The 23,936-nt window shown below is 44.3% G+C and overlaps 1 protein-coding gene across 3 annotated transcripts in view; it reads left to right on the plus strand.

The window, feature by feature from the left end:
• Positions 1 to 2,387: 2,387 nt before the first annotated feature.
• The window catches only part of LOC118701559 (protein FAM219A-like), a 297,459-nt gene continuing 275,910 nt past the window's right edge, over positions 2,388 to 23,936 (plus strand). For 2 of the 3 annotated variants that reach the window (XM_036406237.2, XM_036406238.2), the window contains exon 1: positions 2,388 to 2,671. In XM_036406237.2, coding sequence (XP_036262130.1) covers positions 2,612 to 2,671 — 60 coding nt within the window. In that variant the 5' untranslated portion in view covers positions 2,388 to 2,611. Of the gene's footprint in view, positions 2,672 to 2,842; positions 2,929 to 23,936 lie in introns of those variants that run through there. The other variant, XM_054517785.1, reaches the window with a different exon arrangement.

The raw sequence follows: 23,936 nt of genomic DNA on the forward strand, positions 1-23,936 counted from the left end.
TTGACTCCCGCTGAAAACTCGAATTTAAATTGGTGGATGTTACCTTTACTTTAGTTCTTAGTATTTTTCTACAGAGAGGTTGGTAGTGCTGAGTAATGTGTCTTGTACCATTTCCCTTTGCATGGCACTGACGTTCCCAAAATAGGGGAATTTAATGTACCTAGAGGAGAAGTGTTGCCTTTGCATAGGGGCGTTGAAATAGTAGCTAAGGTTTCACACTTTGAACAACTAGGTTAGCTGCCCATTCTGATAGCAGCAACCAGTTGTAAGTTAAGTGGATGCTACTTAGTTCTAAGTGGTGACTAGGCAGATGACTTGGTCTCGAATTCTGTGTGGATAAAAATGTTTTCAACTAAAAGTGAAAGTGTCATCCTGCCATAAATGTGTCTTTAAGGGACTGCAGGATCTGTAACAGCATTTGAAAATTCATTTTCTATGTGCCTTGTTGGTACATCTTTATTGTTGGTGCATGGTTATGAACATCAGGATTTTGAGGGTATGTGTTGTATGGGCTTGTTAGATCATAGTGGATCAGTTCACGTGAGTTTTGGATTTGAAGGAAGAAGTCAGTAATTAGCAGGTGAATGAAGGATGGAAATGTTTGAGTAGTTTCCTTGTATGTTGGGATATTGCTGAATGGCTTGGGGTATTGTTGGAAGGTGGACTCTTAATTTTGCTGGTGGTTGTCATTGTTTTGTTGTAGCAGCCGGAATAGCTGCTAATAAAGTCCAGGGTAAGGAAGCAAAAAGGGCCTTTGCATAATATCCGCAGATGTTAAATTCAGCCACGCGGTGAGATGTTCAGGGTCCAAGGGTACACTCATGGGGAGAGTCCAGAGGTAGGGGCTAAGCAGTGGTATCGGGTCAGTACAACGATAAGGGCCAATGGGGGAATAGGGAGGGAGTGGCTGAGGGACATAGGAACAAGGGAAGCAGCCAATGGGGTCTTAACAGCTTTGAGGGAAGCTTCTCATGTCTCCCTAACCCAGGGAATGCCTCTCAGGGTCCCCACATTTTGGGTCACCCTTGTCTGCTTAGATTTTTGCAAGAGCCCTGCAAAAGTCCTTAGCAGTTGTGTTTGTGGTTCAAATACAAAAAAAAGGGGGAATTGTGGAAGAGGTTTTACAGCGACTTCTGTGAGCCAGAGAGAAGTTTGATAAGAGGATCCATGTTTACCCCTGAAAGAATTTCCTACCTAGGTTGTTGACATAGAAACCAAGCAAGAGAGAAGGATAAATAAGAGAAAACTGCAACTGTCTATTCCAATAAGCACTTTTTTGGTCTTTCATGACCAATGAGTAAAGTGTAAACTTATGAGTCTTGTAAGAATGTATAAAAAGCATGCATGCTATAATAAAATGGGGTTTGAAGCCTTCTGAAAATGGAGTGTGTTGTTTTGTATTGTCTCTGTCTCAACTATGACCAGCTCAACTACAACAGGATTTCAACCTATTTATTTATCAGCCTTAAAGATTCTCTGACAGACTAAGGATATCTCAAGTGCATTAAAACTTGTACTGGAAGTGTCATACACTGTAACAGTGACAAAAATGCATAATATAGTGATGACCAGAGACTCTTGTAGTTTCATAGGGATGCAACAGTACTGCAACAGTGTGGGGTGCTGCAGCTTTGGGACATGTTGGTTTGCCTGAGTAGGGTGGCAACACATAGAAGTGCCATGGAACATGCAGGGTATCAGTGGCAGAGTGATGACATACCTCAGTGCAGGAACAGAGTGATGCAACATGAAGTATCAACACAGCAAGCAGTGCCAAAGAGGGACTGTACCAAGCCCCCATGTCCCACCCAGCCCTGGGGGATTACAGCTCTATGTGGCACTCCAGAGGGAAAGGAGCTGGGCTGTGCATGCCAATGTAACATGTGGTGACAGTGGGAATGGTGATCTCATTGTGGGCCTGGTGTCACACCAGTGACACTGAGGCACGCGCTCAGAGCAGGAGCTGAGGGCAGCAGAGACAGCAGGGCCTCATAGTGATGCTCCCTGGTATGAATCACTATTCCCCCGAAAAACGAAGCACAGGTGGTGAGCTCAACCCCGGCGCTGTCACACGAGAGGGCGACACAGCCCTGCTACGATGCCCGCTGATGTCAAACCCTCTAACTACCGGTGCCTGTCGCCCACCTTGACTGACATGACAGCTACCGCAGCGGCTCCCCGTCACCAGCTGCTCCTCACACTAGCCCCACACCCTTCCGGCCAACGGAAGTCGATAGTAGCAACCATGGCAACTAATCCGGGCGCAGAACGCTGTCGGCGTTGGCTATTCTTTTTCTCTCCACCTCTCCCTGAAGTGTCCCCGCGCCTCCCGAGAGAGGAAAGTGTACGTCCCTGCGGCAGTGAGGCGAGGGCTGCAGAGAACCGAGCGTCTGGACCCCGGAATTATTGCCAGAACTCCCGCCTTTCATGAATATGCAAATATAGGGCGGGGCGGTGGGGGCCGGGCCCGGAAGCGGCGCGGCTGAGTCACTTCGGCGGCGACGATGATAAGGCAGAACCCGCGGTAGGCGGTGGCGTTGCCGTAATCTTTCGACGTTTGAGGAGTCTCCCTGTGTTCGGTCTTCTTTCTTTCCGCCTTGTCTCTACCATCATGATGGAGGAGATAGACCGCTTCCAGGTGCCAGCCGTTCGGGCCGAGATGCAGCCGCTGGTGAGAGAGGCCGCGCTGTTTCCGGGAGCTGCTCCCTTGCCATGGGGGTGTGTGCTCCCTGTGCCTGTGCGCCGCGATTGTCGTGTAATGGCCGTCATCTCCCTGGGTGTTGTCGATGGCAAGGGCAGAAGCCGCCCGCGAAGGGGGGGAGAAGGGAAGGGGGTGGGCAAAAGGGGCTCTGCCCCTACGTCGGTTGAAACGTCGCTTCTGCAAACGCAGTAACGTCTCGAAACGCCCTGGCCTGGCTAGTGCATGAGGTGAGTGTTTCGCGCCGCCTCGGCCAGTGGGCTCCAGTGCAGGGGAGGGGAGTGCTCCGGGGGAATGGGGAGCGGCGGAAAGATTGAGGAGCCCGTTCAAGTAAGGACGGGCAGCCAGAGCAGCTGGAGGCGTAAAGAATTGGTGGGGTTTTAGTTGATTTTTACAATATAGGTGAGGTCTGGGGTACAATTGAGCGATGCTTATGCGCAGTCCGGTCTGAGAGGTTCTCCCTAGGACCGAGATATCCGCACGGGATGGGCGTTAAATACGCCTATCTGGCGTGAGTTGTATGAAGCTGTGGGACACTCTCTGTGGCTGATTTTATAGCCATTGCTCTAGAGGAAAAATACTCGTGTGAAAAATCCAGGTGTTCTGCAAAGAAACATCTGTGTCAAATTACAGTTTTGCTCATGTAAAATTCTTTACATAAAAAAGCAATTTGTAAGGTGTTGGATTTTTTCCCCCACGCCAGGGCATATGTTTTTCATTTTGTTTTATTTTTCCACTTCATGGCCACAATTATACTCAGTTAATGAGCTCTGAGGAAGTTCACATAAAGGTTACACTACTACATGGGACCCTGGGGAATCTTTGCAGAGAAGGAAGTATACAGGCTTGTGGGACTTTCTAGCTGCACAACTGGGCAGGTAGAGTGGTCCTGGGCTCTTGGTATCTTCTGAAATGATGCTTATGAAGGAAGGCCAGCTGGCTGGTAGTCATGGGAGATGCTAGATCATCACCAAGTAGTCTTGGTGATGATTTCTTATGAGTGTGTAGTTGCTTTGCTTTGATGCTACAGGCTTGCTTGTGTGTGTTGTGCCCCAGCTGCATTCTGCAGAACACTTGAATGTGGTTATCTATTTGTTTCCTAACCGGAAAAGGTTCCTTTGTGTGTTCCTCTCCACTAAATTCAGTCTGCCTCACTCTTCACTTGAAGGTGCATTATTATGTGCAACCTGGGACTTGTTGAAATACAGTTCACCTTGGCATTAAAGTGAAAGCTGGATATGAGCTGATTCAAGATGCTGATTCCCTGTGGCATCTGGAGTAAGCAAATTCCATCTTGGCATCCGATTGCGTGAGACAATGATATGAAATATTTGGAGAAGTGGAAATAACTTTAATAAAGTACGTGTACAGATCCTTTTGACAGCAGGTGAGGATAGGTTATTGACTGGTTCACATTAGCACTGAAGATACTACTGAGATTTCCAGTATATCAAACTACATAATTTAGTGTTCATGTACCAGTCCTTAGTTTCTTGTTGCAGCTAGTGTTTGCAAAAAAGTTGAGAACAAAATAATTGTCTTGTGAACAGAAAGACAGTTTACAAATTTAAATTACCCCTCAGTGGCAGGAAAACCACTTTTCTTATGGTGGGAGTGTTGAAAAATTGTGAAAATATTTTAAGCTGGGTGGTGGTGTTTTCCTGTTTATATTTTCAGCTTCTAACCTTTGTGGTGGGGAAGAAAACCATCCATAAAAGCTGATGTAGACTTGTTGCATGCCTTACTTGGTGTGTGTGTGTTTTGTCAAGCAGAGACAGCAGGCATCACAAGGCTGACCCTCTTTATTCGTGTTGAGAGCGGTAGGCATGGTAGTGAGATTAGGAAGTTTGGAAAAGTTGTTGGCAGATGAAAAAAAAATACACATAAGTATTTCTTAGAAACCTCATGATAATAGTAGAGGGATGGAATTGGCTTGTGCATGCACGTTTGCATGGCCATAGAGTGATCAGAACCCAAAGCGATGGTCTGGTCCAGCCCTGCTGTTGCAGGGTAGGATGGTATATTATGCAGCTGTCATAGTAAGCTTTGGAAATAGGTTTCCTTCTTCTTCAGCAGCCAATAATTAAGAATTTTTCACAAAGAGATTTAACACTTGCATTAAAAAAATATTCTGAAACTTTGTTTCAGGGTTTCAGTTCATTTTTAACTAATGGAATGCATAGTACAAGCTTGTCTATGTTGAAGGCTGTTGCTATGACTGGATATATGCGATTTTTCTGTGTTCCTAGAAATGCTGGCATTGGGCTCAGAAGTGGGACAGAACAAGTCTGGTACAACGCTTCCAGGGGCTTTGTCTACTTTGTGTAGCTCCTGGTTTGTATTTTGCAAGTAGGGACTGGATGCTTGTAAGAATCGCTGCAGTTCGGAAGGTGACTGAGGTTTATCATACTGATTTGCCACACAGTTCTGTCCCATATTGCTGCTTTATTCTGTTACAGTAACCGTTTGACCCTTCTCTCTCTCCTCCATCACATGCTTATAAGTAGAGAATAACCTTAGCATTTCAGGACTTTTTTCTCTTCCCAGTATAAAAGTGTTCAGTTTCACGTGGTCTTGGGGACAGATGAGTTGTCCAGTGTTGAAGGCCAAAGGAGTCTGGCAATGTTTTCCCCATCCAAAGGGCTGAGGTAGAAATTTGTTTTCCAGGCAAAACCTGAGAGCTGTTATAACTACTATTAAAGCTATCAAAACCTGTTTTGAAACATGATCCCTTGCTGAAAGCAAATAGAGAATGGAAGGTCCCTTGACCAGTCTGAAGTGCATACACTATAAGAAATATTTTTTCATCCTGTTTAGGCTGGAGGGTATCCTAAGAGAGCGCTGTTTCTTCTGAGTCTGGCCAGTACATGGCAGTGTGAGAAGGGTCCTGAAGTGAGGTTTGTAAAGCTAGGCTTTTCTCAAAATCCTTAAAAATTTGTGTTCTTGACGAGCATGCGTACTTTTTAATGTCCGTTCATCTGTGTAGGTAAAGTGTCATCTTACCTTTTGATGTCTACATGCTGAACTCCAGGATAACTGTCGGAGATCTGCCTAGAAACAATGTGACAGGCAGGCCTGCTGCTCTGCTAATGTTCAAAATGAAGCAATAGGTATGCTATTAAATGCTGAAGGGAAGCCATTCTTAGAAAGTAGTCTGAAGCTTTTCTGAGCCCTTCAGCCTCCAAACCTGCCATCGATACTGGCACTATTGATCAGCTGTCTGAAATCCTTCTGAGCCTGTATCTCTAGCATACACCAAGCACTGACTGGCATATGATGGCAAATTGACAAATGATGGTGTTGGACCACATGTTGCTCCCATACACTGATGCAGACAGTCTCTGTTCTTAGCAAAAAAATGGAAGTAAACATGCTCTTGCCCACACAGCACCAGTATGACTTTTCTGAATAAAAAGCACCTGTCAAAGTGCAGCAGCTTCAGAGGAGCTTTGCTAGAAACTTATGAGACTTTGGCTTGCTTTCTGAAAGCGACATGTGTAACAGAGTATTTTAGTTTGTCAGTTATCTGCCCACATGAAAAGTGGGAGCTCTTTCTGGAGAAATTGAATTAATAGTTCTTAGATCTTGTTCTGAAGTATTGTGGCCACGCTGCTTCCTTGCAGATGTTTGCCAGGCTGTAGGACCTTGGGCTGGTAGCTCTAGTTGCTATGACTGCAGCTGATCCAAGGATTTTGCTTAGCTGCATCCCACAGTGATGTTGTTGGTTTTCTAGCTGAGATGCCAAATATGTGCTGCTCCTGGAGGTACAAAATTTTCTGAAACTTTGAAGGATACAGAAGATGCTTTTCTATACAGCTTTCTTTGAACATTAGAAGAGAAAAAAACTAAGCTATCTACTGTATGCTTAGCTTTTAAAAACAAAACTATCATTTTAGTCAGTGGACAGTATCAGTGTTCAGCATGCTTATCAAATCCATATTCATTATTTGTGGAACATATTGACTGTTTCATCCTAGGGAAGTTGTGCTATGCGTTGAGACCTTTTTGTTTTGTCTGATGCATACCTGAAAGAGAGGGGAAAACCTAAAATGAGAAAGTAAGAGTAATGAAGAAGCAAAAATAAAAGCCTACCTGTAGGGCTTAGAATGAGTATGCTAATATAACGTTAGGTCTAGCGTAGATACACAAGAAATTCCTTTCTAGGTGGAAAAAAGTTTCTAAAATGAAAATGTCATCCCTATGTATATTAATTTTAATGTAGCCCATGGGTTACACAGCTATATGTTTTGTAAATGCCTATAGCACTATGAGTTCTGAAATTAAAATAATTCAGAAAGTGCTGCTTTTAGTTATACAGCTTGTTTTGATGTGCTGCTGTGTCATTTATTGCAGTAACCTAAAAATTACCTCCCTGCATGTTTCATTTTTGTCATTGGGATTGTCTTGTTCCTTCTCTGCCCTGTATCAGGTCTTAGGTGCAGAGGTACAGGAGCATTTTTATTATACCCCCCAGGCTAGGGATAAATTCCAGAAGTGATTCCAGCATAGGCTCCCACTCCTGGCTATGCTTCCCCCCCCCTCCCCCTCTCCTTATGCACCTGCTCACTGGCAGAGCACGGTATACTGAAAAGTCCTTGATTTAGAGTAAGCACTGCTTAGCAACAAACAAAACATCAGTGTGTATGATGTCCTACCCTTAAGGGGAAGAGAGCACCCAAGATTTGCAGATGGTCATGGTTGAAAGGAATGACAAAAGTCAGAGGGTCCACAAAACCTCACAATTTTATTAGTAAACTACACACTTAGCATGGGAATTGGTATGCTAGTCCCTGACCTACTATATAAGTACATGACAGTGGGTTTTGAATAAAGGGGTAGGGCAAAGGGAAGAGAGAAAGTGAGAGATTAATTGAAGAAGGGGAGAGGAAAAGAAAAAGAGATCACCTGTTCTGGTCCCAGCATCAATACAGCTGGGGTGTCCAGGGTCCTGGGTGTGCCATCTGGGCTTTGTGGAAGTACCTTTTTATATATAGGTTTTCCCCACCCCAGAGATAAGTTTCTTGCTTTCTATGCAAGTTAGTTCTCATGTACAATCTGTTCTGGACCTTTATGGAAGTGTGTTGGATGGCTTCAGGGGTCTTTGGTGGTCTTGATTTCCCCCCTCCCACAGTCCATGCCTGCTTCTTGACTTTATTCTTGCATTTGTGGTGTATTGTGTTGTGCTTACCTTCAGAAACTAAAACAAGGATGTTTGTCCCAGAAAAGTGCTGCCCTACCTCCACATGGACCCCTTGTCCAGCCACAACCTGTTCTTTCTCATGGTGTGTTATTACCAACAATCCTCGACTGTTATTACTAGCAATCCTTGCTTGGCTCCACAGCTATCTGGCTATCGGTGTTTGAGACATACACATTAGCCCCTTATTTTCTGGGATTCTACACCACTCCATGGCTCAAACACCAATATAGACTTGGTGATCCATTGAAAAGAGAAAAGAAGAGAGAAGGAGAGACAGAAAGGGGCAAATGCATTCTATAAGCAGTCTCTAAATTTTGGGGATAATCTCATTTTAATCCCCTACATCTTAAGGTGTAATTAGATTACCAAAATAAAAAGCAGAGAGGTTAACATTAAAAGAACAATCACAGGGTGTAACATCTTGTTAAGAATTCCCATTGCTGTTGGTGACCATCCAAATAAAATGTCCTACTAATGGTGTTCCCTGTTTTTCTTGTTGCAATGCTTGTTGGATTTTTTCCACATCATTATGAATGATAATCAAAGTCTTTTGTCCGTATCAAGGTGAGATTTGTTCCAATAGGGATAGGCTGTATGCTTTAAATCAGTATATAATTAAATCATAACAATCAATAAGATATAACAGGAGCTGAGTAAATAAAATTGCATCCCATAATGTTAAAAAAATTACAGACACAAATATTAGAGTGATTACTTGTATCTACAATAAAGTTGTCTACAAGTACAAAATCACAAGGGGTTATCATACAGGCTCATCCATTCCATTGGCCTGTACTCTGTTCCAGGGGATAGAATACAGCTCCACTGTGATTTAAGCCTGACATAATGACTGAATATATAGTATATACCAAAGCACTGTTGTATTGTTAAAACAACAACTGTGGCTTTACTCTTGGTGAAGTCACAAGGGAAATTAGCTAATTACCACCAAGAGTGGAATTCCCTTTCAAATTTTGTTGCATTTGCCCAGGTTATCTTCTGAATGTCAGTGGACAAATAGCTTTTATCTTCTTCCTTTTTAATTGCTGCCACAGTAAATTGCACCCACAACTGAGAAGCATGTGGGATGTAGAATGTACTATAGTTACCATACTTATTAGCATAAGAACTGAGGGTCTCCACCCTCAGGGTTGAGCTTGTTGATGTGTGAACCAGATTTAGTTCATGCCGGCAATGATTGTTCCTGCAAGAAGGATAAGCAGTCCTTTGATGGTTAGTTTCATCTTCAGTGGGGGTGTGCTGGCATCATTCCTGGAAAGAGAAAACAATACAAGTCTTGGCAGGGTTAGTCTGAACAGGTTACCCCTTAGTGGCTCAAGTTGTCTGACAGCTTGGACTAATGACAAAGTTAATTTTTCCCACTCAGACTATCTCTGTTCTGTCTCTTTAAATGCAGTTGAGTTGAACAGTAAAGATATTTTTGTTCTGACAGGGCCAGTTTGGCCTTACCATTCCTCAGGTAGAATCTCAGCTTACACTTCATGAAGTGCTTTCTGCACTGCTGTTGCTACTTCCACCACCTTTTCAGGGTGGTCTCCTGCAATTAGAGTAGTACATAATTTCATGTCCAGAGGGAGTGAGACTGTCTGTAAAAGTTCAGCAAGCACAGCATGTGCAATCATAGGTGAATGCCTATACCCCTGCAGGAGTTTCTTGAAAGGTGTATTGCACTCCTTTCCAGTTAAGTGCAATTTGAGCCTTGTCATGTTCCCGGTGTGGAATCATAAAAACCATTTTTTACATCTACGGTTGCCATCCATAAGTAGGATGTTCTCTGAATTTGAGTTACCAGTTCTGCAAAAGTCAGCACAGCAGCAGTTAAAGGCATAGTATCGGTATTTAATTGCCTGTAATGAACTGTAAACCACAACTGTCTGTCTCTCACCAGCCAGACAGGAGAATCAGAAGGGGAATGTGAGTCAGTGATAATACCTCTCTTCTCCAAATCTGTTACCACCCTTCTGCTGGTAGTGTGGCTGTTAGGTTTGTGGTACTGAGTACCACAGCTGTTAGTGGGGCCAAATCAACTAGAACTTCAGAAATTCCACCTTGTGCCACAGCAAAAATCTGGCACTGTGATGCACTGGCAGTCCTTGGATCAGGGACTGCAGGTGCTGCATGGAGTGCACTGCAGTCTCTGGTTTGGGTTAGCATTTGAACCGAAGGACCATATGCTGCTGTCCAGACGTCAGGTTCAATTGTTCAGAACATCAAAAAATGTTTTCATTATGGTCTTTAATTGCAAAGTGAGTAGCCAACATCTGCTTCTCACCCAGGAGCCGTAAATTAACCGTAGCAGCTTGGCAGATAACACTTGCTTTGTTTACTCCAGTGATTTTAATTCTGTTACCCAGGTCATACATCCAGCTTCTCAGCATCCCACTGCATTAATATTGACTGTTGTGCTCCCATACCTATTAGAAACTTTATTAATTGCTGATGAGAACCAACTGGAATCCAAATGTCTGGGCCATTTTTATATATGCATTGATAGGATTCCACTTGCTGGATTTCAGTTTTGCCTGGCTTGTGGCCAGAATGCTCACATTAGCCCATTCTGGGCTTCTACAGTCTGTTATCAACATTATTCTCAAACTGAATCTAAAACAGAGCACTGTAGCAGCAGCCAAGAAAAAAATTAACTCTATCCCAGCTGCTATGGGGACTGTATCCACCCCTTATTCCACACCATTTACATCATGCCAGATGCCTGGCTGTCCACTACACCATTGCCTTTCCTGTCTTTTGATAGATATACACACAGATATAATTTAATTTCGTTAGTTGATGGGCCATCCCTATAAAAGTCTGTTGAGTTCATTTAGTCCATGACCTTGGAATCCTTCTATCATAACAGTCTTTTAGGCAGGAAAACCAGTGTGTGGTCTTATCACATGTTGAAGCCAGTTCTGATTCCATCAAGGCTGCCCTTGTTTGGTTTCATCACAATTCATTCATCATTAATGTGGTGACTGAAGGGGAGTCGTGTTCGGATCACCAAATCTAGAGTGGCACAAATGGGCATATAGCTGCCATAGAAGTGATAATAGTGTTATATAGTTATTAACATCATATAGTTAAATTCATTGTCTCTTCTCATCCAAAATCAAATCCTTTTGAGGCACACACTGTGTTAGTGTTCAGAAACACATAATCACGAGAATGATTATATGTAGGTGCTTTTATTGAAGAGCTCTGGGTGTCAGGGGTACAAACCCAAATCTGACTCCGACATGGGTTCAGGATGAACATGTTTTTATATTCTATTGTTATATAATTTTCATGTTAATTATTAAACTTATGTTCTATTGTATACATAGATTTCATCCAAGCATGGGCTCCTCGTGGCCCCCCTCAAACTTCTAACATAGTTTCTCATGATTCTTCCTACGATTAAACAATAATTATATTTAATTACTAAACAATCATCACATCTAACAATTATATCATTTATCATATACTGCTTACGCAGGTGCAATTTCACATGATCTGGCTAACACAAAGCCTAACATTTTCAGAGTCTATTTTCAACATTTTTCCAGGGCCCCACTAAGTCTAGCTTCTTTCTAATTCCCCGAATTTTATGATTTTAAAACCTTTTACTATCAACTGGACTTCCCCATCCTCTCGCATTACCCACCAAGTGCCCGTGGGTCCTTGAGCAAAAGCAATCGCATGGATGGATTTGCCTTTGCCTGAGGCAGGAATGACCCAGACTGTTTTCCCCAGCATATTTGTATTGTGTGCTACAGGAACTTTATCTCCTTCTGCAGTATGTAAAAGTTTTGATTGGGCAGGGACAGCCCAAATTAGCAGATCCTCTGGTGTTGACTAACCCTGTGGCCTTTGCTCAATGTGTATCCCAATGTTTGAAGGTACCACCACCCATTGCTCTCAGTGTAGTCTTTAACAGTCCATTACATCATTCCATCTTTCCAGAGGCTGGTGCGTGATAGGGAATGTGATATACCTACTCAGTGCCATGTTCTTGGGCCAAAGGGTCTATGAGGTTGTTTCAAAAATGAGCCCCATTGTCTGACTCAATTCTTTCTGGAGTACCATATTGCCATAAGACTTGCTTTCCAAGGCCCAGGATAGTGTTCTGGGCAGTGTCATGGGGCACAGGTTAAGTTTCCAGCTATCTGGTTCTTGTTTCCACCACTGCAAGCACATGGTGCTTGCCTTGGCAGGTTTGTGGGAGTGTGATATAGTCAATCTGCCAAGTCTCCCCATATTTATATTTCAGCCATTGTCCTCTATACCACAGGGGCTTTTAACTGCTTGGCCTGCTTGATTACAGTGCATATTTCACATTCATGGATACCCTGTGTGATAGTGTCCATGGTAAAGTCCACCCCTAGATCACAAGTCCTTTGGTATGTTGCATCTCTTCCTTGATGGCCTGAGGTGTCATGGGCCTGCTAAGCTAGAAATAATTCCATCTTGGTGGCCTGATTCACCTGTTAGTCATTCTGATATTCTTCAGTGGCCTGACTCTTGGGTACATAAGCATCTACGTGACTGTCGTGAGTGAATGTTTAAAGGTCGCCTAAAGAATCACTGGCAATGGTATCTGCAAAAACTAGATGGTTAAAGCACACTAAGAAAAAACAAACAAAAATCCAAAATCAATCAACTCAAATTGAAATAAATCCAAAACTATCTATGTGGAGGCTTGGAGGGGGGTAGACAAAAGGCTATGAAAGGGTAAGGATAAAAAGGAATACAGAAGACCCTCTTGTTGAGTCACAAGCTTCAGGGTAGATCCCCATGCTAAATTGAGCCAGGATTTGATCAACAGTTTATGCCTAAAGGCCCAACAGCACTTAACATAAAACTTAATTGATAAGTTAAACAATTTAGTAAAGGATTCATATAGAATTTATTATACCACAAAGTAGCTTACTTACAGGCCTAACTTACAAATCTAAAGTACTTAAGAATCTAGTAGAGCAGCATTCCTAGCACATTTGCTATAGCATATGCACACTTGCATGCACACAAACCTAGTGTTTGTACAAGGTACTTGTGAAAAATTCCCCTTAAGTTCAGTGAAATACTCACTTCAGATGCACTTGCATCTCTTCAGCAGGAGAAAGGTTGAGCCTTGAGGAGTGGGGGGTATCAGCCCAGGATCCATCGGCATTGTTCAGCGATTCTCCCAGTGTGACAAACTTGAGTGTTCGGTGGCTCTGAGAGGCCCCACTCAGAAGGAGGTTGCTGGTCACAGCCCGCTGCAGTCCAGGAGAGCTCAAAGGGTCTCACTTTGGACCGCTGTTTATAGAGTTGCAGGAGTGGGCTTTAGTCATAGTAATTTCCCATCCTGGTCACATTTTAGGTTGGTAACTTCCTTTGAAAGTTCTATAACAAAAATATTATTCCACTTGGATTGTTATTCAGGCAAGAAAAATAAGTTTCCAAGGCTGTTCCTTAAAAAACATGAGCTTGTTAGACAGCCAAAGTTCCTGGGAGCAGACAGTGTTGATAAGCTCAAGAGGAGCTTAGTCCAGATGCTGTTCATCAAGGCCAAGGCTTAAGGAGCATTTCTCAGATCATAGTGTGGGCTGAGGGGGGGGAGGGAGATGCACCACCACAGTGACCGTCACCTGGGCAGCAATATCGTTCCACAATGCAGCAGCCCATATGGGATTACCCCTATGTTGCCAGTTATTCTGCTTTCATTGCTGCAGCCACCCCATGGGGATGGGGCATTTGCTACCATCTATGAGTCAGTGTAGAGAGAAAGTATTGGCCATTTTTCTCATTCAGCAACGTCTAAAGCCAGCTGGAGAGCTTTCAGCTCTGCAAACTGAGTCAACACACCTTCACCTCCAGCAGTTTTCACAACTTGTCATAGGGGACTCTGTACAGCTGCTGTTTACTTTCCATCTTTTCCCACAATATGGCAGAGCTCATCAGTAAACTAGGAATATTGTTTCCTACTTTCTGGTAATTTCTTATACAATGGGGTTTCTTCAGCACATGTATTGGTTTGACTTTGGCTGGGTGCCAGGTGCCCATTAAGCCATTCTATCCTTCCCTTTCCCAGTGGGCCAGGGCAGAGAGAATAAGATGGAAAACAACTCGTAAGTTGAAATACGGCAGTTTACTAAAGCAAAGAAAAAAAACAAGCAAAAGTTTGTGCATGCATAAGCAAAGGGAAAAATTAATCTCTACTTCCTATCAGCAAGCGATGTTCAGACACTTCCTGGGAAGCAGGGCTTCAGCATGCATAGTGGTTGCTCTGGAAGGCAAACATTGTTGAATAACAAATGCCCCCTGTTCCTCCTCTCTCCCTTAGCTTTTATATCTGAGCTGACATCATATGGTATGGAATATCCCTTTGGTTAATTTGGGTCAGCTGGCCTGGTTGTGTCCTCTCCCAGGATCTTGTCCTGATGCCTTGAAAAGGCTGACCTAGAACAGAGGCTAGACAGAGCTAAAGAATAAAGTAGGTATTTAATAAAAGGTCCTCAATGGATACAGTTTGGACAGTACAAGAGCCCAGCCAGGGCTACACCCAAGATGAACCCAAAATGGTCACAAAATGGATGACCAGTCACGAGGTCTCACACTTTTATAGGTTTTGGTCCATTAGCGTATTTCAGTTAATTGTCCAATTATAGCTTCAGGTTATGAAGTTCCATCCTCTTTGTTTTTCTCTCTTCAATTCACTGTTGTTTATGCTCTTGGGCCGGAAATTTGTATTGGTTTTCTGATGTTGCATCCTGATTGTGGGAAGGACAATCGGCATGCACGCCAGGAATGGCCACACCCCGCCTAAGCCACCGACAGGCAGGATCGCGGTTCGGCCACTGGCTGGGGTCCCGGACCACCAGGGAGCGGCCAATAAACGCGGACCCATGTCGAAAGATCAGAGTAATGGAAAAGGAAGGACTCTTTGCTTGCTTCTCCAAGCTGCTTTATTTCTTTCCCACGCAGGAGCAGCACCGAAGTGAGGCAGGTGATGCGGCACCATGCGGGCAGTGGCAGTGCCACGTGGGCAGTGGCAGAGCTGCACAGGCAGCGGCAGCACTGCACAGGCGTTCTTTCCCATGGCAGGAGCGGCGCCGAAGTGGGGTAGCTGATGCCACACCGCGTGGATGTTCTTTCTCGCCGTGGAGAGCGGTGCCGAGGCTGCAAACCGTTGCGGGGCGCGGAAGCTGCGTGGCTCGAAGAGGGGGCAGTGGCAAAGAGCGGGAAACAGAGAAAAACAGTAGCTTTTATGAAGGGGGGGTGGATTCCCAGGAGAAGATCGTCTAACGAATCAATGGCTAGATAGGAGGGGTCTGGGGGGACAAATTTAAACATAACGTGGAGCAGGAAAGTTACATACCAGTGGCAGAAAGGAAATATCATAACTGACAGCGAATTTTCTGGATAAATGGGTGTAACAAATTATGACAGACAAGCTGCAGGGGCAGGATTTTTGAGGATAGACAGGGAAAAATCTGGAATTATCATAACTGCCACGGAGAAAAAGTGGGAAGACAGGTGGCAAACAACTCCAGACAGAGACCAAACATATAATCTCCAAACCCCCACTGTCACAGTTGTCCTTGGTCCCAGGCTTGAAAAGGAATTATTTTGTCTACCTACTCTGTGACGAGAGCTTACCAACACTTAATATGAAACTCAGAACTACACACTAAAACAGCACAGAATCTGAAAAATATAAAAGCTAGAACTTAAGGCATCAGTCCCCTCCCAGCCCCTTGATGGGGGAAAGGAGTGTTAGAGGGACAGTGCTGTTTAGCAGTAGCCAAAACACTGGTGTGTTATCAATACCCTTTCAGCTACCAATGCAAAGCACAACACTGTGAAGGCTGCTAAGGAAAAATGAACTCTATCTCAGTCAGACCCAATACAGCACATTATGTATTTCTCTGATAACATTCCAAAATCTTTGCTTTCTGGACTGTCCATGATCATTTCCAAGATTCCTGGATGACTGGAGATTCCTGTTTGAGCTTTGATCAGTGTGACCCACATACATCATGCAACTTATGCTACATGGAGTATAGAGGAGACCCTTCCTTTGATCATCCAGCCCAGCACTGGCAGTTGGCATACCAAGAGGAACTGTGCTTCAGTACCAATCACTTCTGAAGCAGCTCAAAACCCTTCATAAGATGCCAGTATCTCTTTTTCAGTTGGACTGTATATCAGGCTTTGGATCCTCCGCATCCCTTAGTCCAAAAGCCTGGGGGTTGACCTCAAGTACCAGAGGCCCTAAGTGGGGTCATTCTCCCCAGCTGCAGTGTAGAGCACAGGGTTTTTCTCATCTCTCCCTGTTTGGACTAGCCTGAGGGCTACTGCATGAACTATCTCCTGTTAAAATTGTTCAAATGCTTTTTGTTGCTCAGGGCCTCATTTGAAATAATTCTTCTTCTGGATCACTTGATAAAGAAGACTGTCATGGTTAGATGCTGGCACAATGCCAATGCCCCCATGAAAATATATTTTCCCTAGTGTCTGCTGTGAGATGTGACCAGGAATAGAGCAAAGCGGACTCCAACTTAGGAATAAAGAAAAAAAAAACTTTATTAACCTACAACTATATGTAAAAAGAAACACGCACAGAACTCAGAATGAAAACCTTCCAAAAACATTCCTCCTCCCCCCACCAAATTTCCAATACGTCACAGTAAGACAAAACCTTGGATTCTCAATTCAGTTACCACCCCTCAGATCACCAACTCTCAGTCCATCACCACCCTGCAGATAATAAATTCTCAGTTCATCAAGGAGAGAGGAGTCCCTCTTGTACCATAGACTTCCCCAGGAAACACAGTTGAAACCTCTTGTGTTTCCATGTGTCGTGGTTTGACACTGGCACAATGCCAGTGCCCCCATGAAGATACCTTCTCCCTGGTTTCTGCTGTGAGATGTGACCAGGAATTAGCAAAGCAGGCTCCTACTTAGGGAAAAAAGAACCAGAACTTTATTAACTACTCTACAACTACAGATAAAAAGGAACACACACACAGGGAAAATGAAAACCTCACAAATGCATTTCCTCCTCCCCCCACCAAATTTCCAACACAATACATTTATTCCTCAAATCACCAACTCTCGGTCCAGCACCACCTTTTAGACAATCAATCCTCAGTTCATCAAGAGGAGAGGAGTCCTTCTTGTACCATGGGCTTCCCCTGGAAACACAGTCGAAGCCTCGTGTGTTTCCGTGTCACTCGTGGCACTGCCCGGAGTACATCTGCCGTCGTGACTTCTTCCTTTTCATGTCCAGTGCTCTCACCACTGAACACGGACCAGAGCTGCTTCTAGGGTTGTCTTTTAAGGATGCTCTGTCCCGATCCAAAAAAGGCACAGTCTCTCCTTTGGGACACCTGTCCCCACAATCTCTCCTTTGGGACACCTGTCCCCCCCATATTTTTTCACCCCCTGGGGCCGAGGGGCACCAACACTGAACCCTCTTGGTTCTGAGGCCATTGCCTCCCCCTAGATGCAGTCTCTGTATCACAAGGAACATGGGTCTGTCCATGGCTATACAAAAAGAGTCCAGCAAAAGCCACTCCATCATCTCTTCCCACTAGGATTCTTCTCTACTCTTCTACTATCTCTCGCTCGCCCAGACCTCTCTCACACTTGCACATTTCCTTCCTCATCTTCCACTCTATCTTCCAGGAGAGGTCAATGATCTGTAAAGTTCTCATTCTCCAAAAAGGGGTTAAAAGCTCCTACAAGTGGCCGGCTGAACCCTCCCCCTTCTTCTCCTCCCAGCCGTGCTGCCGGCACAGGCCCATGTTTATCAAGCTTCAAGGTTACAGTCCCATGCAGCGGCTCTCTCTCTCTCTCTCTCTCTGTGTCTCTCAGGGGGGGCTGCCTGGTGGCTCCCGGTCTCTCTTTCTCTCTTCCACCCTTCCACCCCTGGGCTCAGGCCTACCTCTCCCGGCCACATGGCTCTTCCCCTCCCCCTGCCCAGCCAGCAGCTGGGCCGGGGGAGAGACCCGAACTCTTTCCTGCCGGAAACCCAAGAGGACCCTCCCAGGGGAGAGCTCTGCTTTTAACCCCGTGTTCTCAGAGGCGTGTCCATGTCCCAATGGCCAAGTTAAATGCCAATATTAAAGTCTGAATATCCATTGGCCAAAAACACAGCATCCCAAAAAACACATTTCCTGTCAAACCACCACACCATGTCACACGTGGCACCACCCGGAGAACATTTGCCATCATGACCTCTTTGCTCCATGTCCAGTGCTCTCACCACTGCGCATGGACCAGGGCTGCTTCTAGGGTTCCCCTTTTAAGGATGCTTTGCCCAGTTCCAAAAAAAAGCACAGTCTCTCACTTTCGGGACACCTGTCCCCCCCAAATTCACCCCCTGGGGCCGAGGGGTCTCAAGACCAGAGATCTTCTTCTCTGAAGATTGAGGGCACCACCACCCTCCTCACCCATCGTCTCTATTCATGCCACTCCTTCACATAACATCACTGCACTCTCTTGGCTCCAAGCCATTGCCTCCCCCTAAATGCAGTCTCTGTGTCACAGGAAAAAAACTGGTTCTGTCCATGGCTATACAAGAAAAGTCCAGCCAAAGGCTACTCCATCATCTCCTCCCACCTAGGATTCTTCTCAACTTCTTTGGACATCTTTCCCTTGCACAAACTTGCATCACACTGGCCCATTTCCTCCTATTTCAGCTCTCTCTTCTCATTCAGCTCCAGGTGGATCAGCATTTTAAGGTTTCCATCGTTCAAGAAAAGTGTTAAAATCTCGGGCTCTGCCTGCCCAGAACTCTCCCAGGACTGCCGAGCACCTCCTTGCCGCATCCCCCCCTTCTCCTTCTCGGCCGTGCTGCCAGCACATGATATCAGATTTCAAGGTGGCACAAGCACAGGCACAGGCTCTCTCTCTCTCTCCCAGGGGGGCTGCCCAATGCCTCTCAGTGCTCCTCCACCCTTCCATCCGGCAGGGGCCTTGGCCTCCCTTCTCTGTCCAAGGCCCCGGCCTACCTCACCTGGCTGTATGGCTTCCCCTCCCCCGCCCAGCCCACAGCTGGGCATGGGAGGTCTGACCTCTTTCACTCACCGGAACCAAGAGAAAGTTTTCCTGGGAGTTCTCTACTTTTAACTCCCTGTGTTCTCAGAGGCATATCCATGTCCTCAGTGGCCACACCAGGTGCCAATATTCAAATCTGAGCACCTATTGGTTTGACCACCAAACTCCAAAAAAACTCACTTCCTTTTCAAACTAGGACAAAGACTCACAATGAGACTGTACTTTAGAATATGCTATCTCCAGATAACTCACAATGCCTAAAAAAGCTTGAGTGTCTTACTTAACAGCAATATCTCTGTGTGAATTGAATATGTGGATGTAACATCAAGATGGCCATGACCACAGAATCAACTAGGTTGGAAAAGACCTTTGAGATCATCAAGTTCAACCTATGACCTAACACCACCTTGTCAACTAGACCATGGCACTTAGTGCCACATCCAGTCTTTCCTGAAACACCTCCAGGAACAGTGACTCCACCACCTCCCTGGGCAGCTGTCTTACTTTGAAAAGACAGGTGTCTGCTAAGGAAGGCAGCAGCCTCTCTTGAAATGGAAAATGTAAACCCTTTCTCTCTGAATTATTACAATTTTGAAATTAAGGGGCTCTCAGGCAAAGATACAGGAGTAGGAATAACAGTTCTTTATTAGGGAAGAAAATAAAAATAAAAATGCAGTAATACAAAACAACACTGATAGAGTCAGAATATGACCTGACACCCATTTGGTCTGGGTGTTGATAGCAGTCTGATTGAATGGTGGCTGCAGTATTCCTGGAGTGACAAATGTGGTTCTGTTGAAGCAGTGGTCCTGTAGAAGGGTGTAGTTTTCTTCTGAAGGTCCAGTGGTAGTGTAGATGGGCCTGGTCTTTCCTCTGGGAATCCAGTGGAGAAGACAGCTGTTCCTCTGGGAATCCAGTGGGAAAAGGCTGCTTGTGGTGTTCCAAATTTCAGATTATATCCAGGTAGGAATGGTTGGATCCTCCCCCTGGGCTGAGAATCTCACAATGAGATGATGTACTGTGGTAATCACATATCCTCTGAACAAGAGAGAGACATAGTTCTCCCAGGATTTTCCTGAGAAGCTGTGAGAAAGCTCAGAGAAAGAATTAAAAGAATTATTATCTCAGTCTCTGCACCTGGCAAGCAATCTCTGTCAAAGATGTTTACAAGAAGGAATTGTCCCTTCTTGACCAATAGGTGAGAGAAGATTTCTAAAGGCCAATCAGGTCTTAGGTCCACCATTGTTTCTATAAGAACTGTGAATTTCTAATAGTAAAGTGCCTTTTCATGCCTTCTGATGATAGTCTCTGTATCACCTTTATCTGTCCCTGACACCCCTTCGCTGATAATGTACTTTTATCAGTCATGCAGTGAGACTCAATGGTCTATTAACAGAAGCTATCTCCCCAGAGGGAGGATGGGTTGTGGAAGAGATAGAGAAAACTGCCCCACCTGGTTTTAACAGGTGGCCCAATTAATAGAAGATAACTGTCCCACCTATAACTATTACAGCTGAATCCATGATGTTCATATGTCTGAGACATAACACAGGACAGAACTCCCTTTTGGTCATCAGAAAACAGCATCGTTTATTGTGTCTAGCACCTTTTATAGCCTATTCAAAACTCCCAGGTCAGGACATCTCATTGGTCTATTCCTGTGCCCCTAGACTCTGAACCAATACAATGTCTGCATCCTAGGAGAGCTCCCATTGGTTGTGAGCTTCTGTCAGTCAGCCCAGAGGCTGCTCCCTGGAGCTGAGCTGAGCTGCTTATTATAACTTGATTAATACTACTGCAACATCTCACCGTTTTATTTTTACTAAAAATTGTGATCTGTTCTCTGTAACCTATTTGCAGGAATCCAAATCAAACAGGGTGACAGAAAAACAGCATGGTTTTAATTTGTATGACTTATATACAGTAAAGGTGCAGTATATTGGTTTAGAGTCTGTAGGCAAGAATTTCTTAGTGTTTAGGTTACAAGTTACAACTTAGCTCTAAAAACAATAAACCACTCAAGTCTTAAAACTGTTAAAGAAAAGTCTAACTACTAGAAAAAACAATCTGTAAACAGAAAAACAGTTTGTAAACAGGAAAATTAATTTGTAAACAAAGTTGCAAGTTAAATCTTAACTCTAAGCTGAATTTATAACTTTGAAATATTCAGTTTTAGAACTGTGAGAAAAAACAAACTTAACAGATAAAGCAATTTGTAAATAAATAGAGTCTTTATATGAACTGTTACTTTAAGAGTCACAGATTTCTATGAGGTAGTTATCAGTTGTTTTGGTTACATGGCTTCATGATGTCTGATGAAGGGACATCGACTGGTGTCTGTGGTTTCGAATGTTCATTGTAATGCATTTATCTTGGTTTTAGGCAGCTGAATTATCATAGGATCATTGTACTGTTATATGGTTTACTTAAGCCTCAAAGAGGGGCGTGTACCCTCACCCCAACCCCTTTTTCCCCCCTAAGTAAGCCTTTATTGACATCTAGTGTAAGAAGAATTTTCACAAGAATGATAGTGCAACCCATTTATCCCTGAAAGAAAAATCTAACACCCAGAATAGATGACTTTTATCTTTTAAAATGATGACAAGTGGCAGAACTTTAGCTGAAGAACCCCACAACTGAAATTTGCCTATGACAAATTAATTTTGTTATGAGTATCTCAGTGGATATCCCCTGGATCTTACCCATCCTTCTCAAAACAATGCAACAGTAATCACCAAGAGTACTGAAAAGATACATAGCAACACATACACTAAAGCTTCCTTGATGCATAATAGTAATTGCCTGAGTCAGAAATGCAACACTTTACTGACTGTAGGGTTATTGATTTTGGTCTTAACAATCCCAAATATCCACAATGAATATTGTACTATGAGTTCCAGGGCATATCTCACAAACAGTTGCGCATTTTTGTAACTTTTGTATGGTAACCCCTTAGTGCTTCCATTAAAGTTTTTGGAACATGACAACTGTGATTTATCAGGGGGTAAAGTGGTTGTGAGACTCTTGAGGGGTGGAAAATTGGTGTCTGTTTTCTTCTTCATCATCCATTTATAGGGAAAGGCTGGCTCCTTGCTGGGTTGGATGAGAGGACATGTTGGTTTTAGTTGCTTTGAGACAGTTATCCCATGTGACCGACCCCATCTCTTCGGGTAGACTCGATTCTTTCTGCCCCCAGGGTACCGGACTATCTGAGCTGCTTATTATAACTTGATTAATACTACTGCAACATCTAACAGATGGCAATAGAATACACACTCCCCAGCCACATCTTGCATTTGCAACCTAAGATAGCAGCCCATTCCAGGGCCCAGTCACTCTTTCTGTGAAGAACTTTTTTCTAATGTCCAACCTAAGCTTCCCCTGGCACAGCTTAAGACTCTGTCTTCTTGTATTGTCTCTGGTTGCCTGGGAGAAAAGGCCAACCCCCACCTGGCTGCAACCTTCTTTCAGGTAGTTGTAGAGAGTGATATGGTCTCCCCTGAATGTCTTCTTCTCTAGGCTGAACAACCCCAGCTCCCTCAGCCACTCCTCATAGGACTTGTGTTCTAGTCCCTTCACCAGTCTTGATGCCCTTCTCTGGACACCCTCCAGGGTCTCAACATCCTTCATAAATTGGGGAACCCAAAACTGGACACAGTACTCAAGGTGTGGCCTCACCAATGTAGAATACGGGGGAAGAATCACTTCTCTAGTCTTGCTGGCCACACTGTTCCTGATACAGGCCAGGATGCCATTGGCCTTCTTGGCTTTGTGGACACATTGCTGACTCGTGTTCAGTTTGCTGTCAGTCAGTATCCCCAGGCCCCTCTCTGCCTGGCTGCTGTCCAGCCAGATCCACAGGTGAAGTGTGAAGAAAGGATTTATTCCATTATTTTGCTGGCAAAACAGGGACCAATACACTGCTAAGCTTATGTCATTTTAGCAGGGGCAAAAAGCACTCAGGCTGTTCCTGGTCTCACATATCAAAGGCCTGACACAGGCACAATTTTTCACAAGGCTGTGTTTTACAATCTACAAGCTTCTTATTTCCCTTCCCCCCTGGCTTCACAGTAGGCCTAGGCCTGTGAAGAATGCTTTTTAGGTCTTTTTATAGCATTATGTTATCTGACTTCTCAAGATAGACAGAAACAACAGTGAATTTTCCCAGCCTTAATATTCTTAGTACCCCCCAGCTGCAAGGTCATCTTGAGCACAACGCTCTTTACCAATCTTCCTTTTTTAACCCTTTCCTCCCCACAGTCTCCAACAACTAGTATCTTGTTAATCAAATCCATTGGGATCTGATGACGTCCATCTTGCCATTTTATTGCTAAAAACTTGAATCTCTTGTGAAAGTCCTTTGACCTTACTTTGTTTTATGGCAAAACTGGCTTTCAGAATGATTGGGACTATTTTCTTCCCTTTCTCAAGATTTTCTTCTGCTGTATTGCCTCATACGATATTATCATCAATGTTTTGCAGATATTCTGGAGGTTTGCCCTGTTTCAGTGCAGTCTGTATCAGTCCATGGCAGAAGGTAGGCCTCTGTTTCCACTTCTGGGCAATCAATTCCAGGTGTAGTGGATAACCCTCTGCTGCCAAAGGGATGGAGAAAAGTGCATTAGCAATATCAATCATGGCATACCACTTGGCTGCCTTTGACTCCAGCTCATATGGAAGTTCCAGCATGTCTGGTATGTCAGTGCTTGGCAGTGGTGTGACTTCATTAAGGCAACAATAATCTACTCTTAGTCTACATTCTCCATTTGACTTTCACACTGGCCGTATGGGACTATTAAAGGGCGAGCAGGTCCTGCTGATCACTCCTTGGCTCTCCAGTTGATGAATCAGCTTAAGGATGGGAATGACAGAATCCCAGTTGGTGTGCTACCAGTAAACCATTATGGTAGAGATGGGCACCTATTGTTCTTCAGCTTTCAGCAACCCCACAACAGAAGGGTCCTCCATGAGGCTAGGTAACAGTCAGCTGTTGGG

Source organism: Molothrus ater, chromosome W (genome assembly GCF_012460135.2).
Source record: "Molothrus ater isolate BHLD 08-10-18 breed brown headed cowbird chromosome W, BPBGC_Mater_1.1, whole genome shotgun sequence".
Taxonomy (NCBI): Eukaryota; Metazoa; Chordata; class Aves; order Passeriformes; family Icteridae; genus Molothrus; species Molothrus ater.